The sequence below is a fragment of the Perca fluviatilis genome, chromosome 8, assembly GCF_010015445.1.
Source record: "Perca fluviatilis chromosome 8, GENO_Pfluv_1.0, whole genome shotgun sequence".
In the NCBI taxonomy this organism is placed as follows: domain Eukaryota; kingdom Metazoa; phylum Chordata; class Actinopteri; order Perciformes; family Percidae; genus Perca; species Perca fluviatilis.
In genome coordinates this window covers 2,365,185-2,368,615 of record NC_053119.1, presented here as the reverse complement: position 1 = coordinate 2,368,615, position 3,431 = coordinate 2,365,185, and the positions used below count along the sequence as shown (strand labels likewise).

The following is a 3,431-nucleotide window of genomic DNA, read 5'->3' as shown; positions in this document are numbered from 1 at the left end:
TGCTCACTGTAAAAATGGGTGGGTTCAAACAAACAGTGATATGTCCTGAGTTGTTTAACACATCTAAATGTAAATACCAGGAAATAAAAGCTGACATTCTAAACTATTGTCTCATACTTGTCTTTTGATCTTAAATCCAAATGTCTTCAGGGAACAACAAAAACAAAGGAATTTGCCTTGCCGTTCCAATACTTTTGGAGGGGACTGTAAATACACACTAATGTAATGAACAGATGAGACAGTCGACTTCTCTGTTAACTTCAACGGACCTTTGACACATTGGCAACCACGATGAGAGCATACGGTGAGACAATAAACGTCAATATGGAAATTCGGGAGATTTGCTATCAGGTGAGCTTCTATCTACCTTCATTCTTCACAACCTCCACACCCAAGGTCTGAATTTACATCAGATTTATTTCCTTCATACACAGTTGAGGCCCCAAGTGGAGAAAAATACAGGAAAGAAGTATTTGAAATTCATAGCAGTTAAATACAGGAGGCAAGATGTTGAGGATTGGCAGGTCTGTGTGTGTGTGTGTGTTGTTTGGTGTGTGTGTGTGTGTGTGCGTGTGTGTGTGTAGAAGATCCTCACTGCTCAACAACACAAGATCAATATGAATAAATGTGTTTAGACGAAGAAAAGGTTTCGCTGACTAATGTACAGGATCATCAGACCAAAGACAGCCCCCTCGAACTAGAAACTGATCCCAGAACCAGTCTCACCAGTAAAATATTTAAAGGCTGCAGTCTCATGTTAAAATCTTCTGCTTCTTTATTCTGACATGATGTAACATTGATTTTGAATGTTTTAACGCTGATAGATGAAGAGATTTGGTGGAATGCACTAAGATTAAAGTTTTAAAATTATTTATATTTCTTTTACAGAATAGATTTTCCTGTTTGCTCACAATGTCCTCTAAACCCAAATAAATATTCTGCCATAAAACTTAGACATTGTTTATTTGAATTAAATGTTAATGTGAGAAGTCTACACTGTTAATGTTTTAGTTCAGGTCAACACACTTAATGCTGCATCATCATTTCACATCAAAACAATATTAGTTTTTGAATTTTAGTTCTGTACAACAATACAAATCTGAACGATGAGATTTGAAAACATTATTTTGTTGAAAATCCTCAAATAGAATTTGGAAAGGAATTCATAAGAGGAATAAAAGGGTTGTTGTTACTCATACAGCTCCTCCCAACATGCAGGGGAACCACCTGTCAGGTGGAGCTCTCTGGGGGGGGGGAGGGGAGGGGGGGTGTGGTTACTCTCTATAAATACTGTATATGCATATGTGATAAACAGTTGAGACACGTCAAAGCAGACAGTTGACTTCTCTGTTAACTTCAACGGACAGTGACACAATGGCAACCACGGACGGAGAATACGGTGCGATAACGGACGCCACTGAGGACACTGAGGCGGTTTGTGATCTGGTGAGTTTATATCTGCCTTCATTCTTCACAACCTCCACACCCAATGTCTGCATTTATATCATATTTATTTCCTTCATACACAGGTGAAGAAAACAGTGGAGGAAAAGACAGGAAAGAAGTATGTGGAATTCAAAGCAGTTAAATACAGGCAGAAAGATGTTGTGGGAGGAACCAACTACCTCATCAAGGTAAATAGATATGTCTTTACAGGTTGAATTATTATTGACATGCAGTTGAACCATGGCAGGTGTGTGTGTGTGTGTGTGTGTGTGTGTGTGTATTTGTGTGTCTGTGCGTGTGTGTGTGTGTATTTGTGTGTCTGTGCGTGTGTGTATCTGTGTGTGTGTGTGTGTGTGGTATGTGTATTTTTGTGTGTGTGTGTGTGTGTGTGTGTCTATGTGTGTGTGTGTGTGTGTGTGTGTGTGCATGTGTGTGTGTGTGTGTGTATGTGTGTGTAGGAGACCCTCACTGCTCAACAACACAAGATCAACATGAATACATGTGTTTAGACGTCTAATTTTCCCCTTTTGTTCTTGCAGGTTCATGTTGGAGGAGATGACTACATTTATTTGACAGTCTTCGAAGATATCGGAGAAGAGGTTTTCCTGCATGATGTACAGGATCATCAGACCATAGACAGCCCCCTCGTACCTTTTTAGAAACTGATCCCAGAACCAGTTTCAAGAGTAAAATACTTAAAGGCTGCAGTCTCATGTTAAAATCTTCTGCTTCTTTATTCTGAAATGATTTAACATTGATTTTCAATGTTTTAACGCTGAGAGATGAAGAGATTTGGTGGAATGCAATATCTTTTATCCCCAAATAAATATTCTGCCACTATCCTAAAGTGTTGGTGACTTATTGATTGTTTACTAGAATTGATTTTCTTATCACTGGAAGTTTTCTTATCCCTCATGTTGTTTCTAAACTTCTATACATATAAATATGGTTTCTTTCAACCTAAATGGCCAAACACATGAATGATTCCATACAACGTTCTTAAATTAATGAATTTTAGGTGTTTAATTTAATAGAATCCATTTTCTTCCCAGACCACAGATGTGATTATTTGCTATTCAAAATAATAAAATGGTTTAAAAACCGTATCCTGACTAAATCTGTTGAAGTATAATCCATCAACAAACCTTCCTCTGATTTTAATTAGTCAAAATAATTCATAACTTACTGCTTCTGTCACTCAAAAATGTGATCTTATTTCATAAAAATAAGGTTCATTGACCACAGTATCGGATTATAAATTATGTCTTAAGCTAAAAAAAAGTCACAAAAAGTCATGGTATTGTATGTCAAAAAAGTCATAAAATGTCATAGTATACTATGACAAAAGTCATTAAAAGTCATAGTATAGTATGTCTAAAAAGTCATCCATCCATCCATCAATCTTCGTCCGCTTATCCGGTGTCGGGTCGCGGGGGGAGCAGCTCCAGCAGGGGACCCCAAACTTCCCTTTCCCGAGCAACATTAACCAGCTCCGACTGGGGGATCCCGAGGCGTTCCCAGGCCAGGTTGGAGATATAATCCCTCCACCTAGTCCTGGGTCTTCCCCGAGGCCTCCTCCCAGCTGGACGTGCCTGGAACACCTCCCTAGGGGGAGGCCAGGGGCATCCTTACCAGATGCCCAAACCACCTCAACTGGCTCCTTTCAACCAAGCCGAGCAGCGCTCTACTCCGAGCTCCTCACGGATGACTGAGCTTCTCACCCTATCTCTAAGGGGAGACGCCAGCCACCCTCCTGAGGAAACCCATTTCGGCCGCTTGCACCCTGGATCTCGTTCTTTCGGTCAGCGACCCGCCTTCATGACCATAGGTGGAGGTAGGAACGAAAACGACCGGTAGATCGAGAGCTTTGCCTTCTGGCTCAGCTCTCTTTTCGTCACAACGGTGCGATAGATTGAATGTAATACCGCACCCGCTCGCCGATTCTCCGACCAATCTCCGGCTCCATTGTCCCCTCACTCGCGAAC

General features: G+C 40.7%; 1 protein-coding gene across 1 annotated transcript; it reads left to right on the top strand.

Annotated features, from left to right (window-relative positions):
* The first annotated feature begins 1,325 nt into the window (after window positions 1-1,325).
* Window positions 1,326-2,286, top strand: LOC120563454 (cystatin-B-like). Its single transcript, XM_039807620.1, has 3 exons — window positions 1,326-1,446; window positions 1,530-1,634; window positions 1,986-2,286. Exons 1-3 carry the CDS (start codon window positions 1,375-1,377, stop codon window positions 2,103-2,105), a joined length of 297 nt encoding a protein of 98 aa, XP_039663554.1. The 5' UTR covers window positions 1,326-1,374; the 3' UTR covers window positions 2,106-2,286.
* Window positions 2,287-3,431: the final 1,145 nt, after the last annotated feature.

What these genes read in the sequence shown, in the direction of transcription:
- LOC120563454 (XM_039807620.1), top strand. Translation starts at nt 1,375, where the DNA reads ATGGCAACCACGGACGGAGAATACGGTGCGATAACGGACGCCACTGAG. An exon ending in CTGAGGCGGTTTGTGATCTG is followed by an intron (nt 1,447 to 1,529) that starts GTGAGTTTATAT and finishes CTTCATACACAG; the next exon opens with GTGAAGAAAACAGTGGAGGA. An exon ending in GAACCAACTACCTCATCAAG is followed by an intron (nt 1,635 to 1,985) that starts GTAAATAGATAT and finishes TTGTTCTTGCAG; the next exon opens with GTTCATGTTGGAGGAGATGA.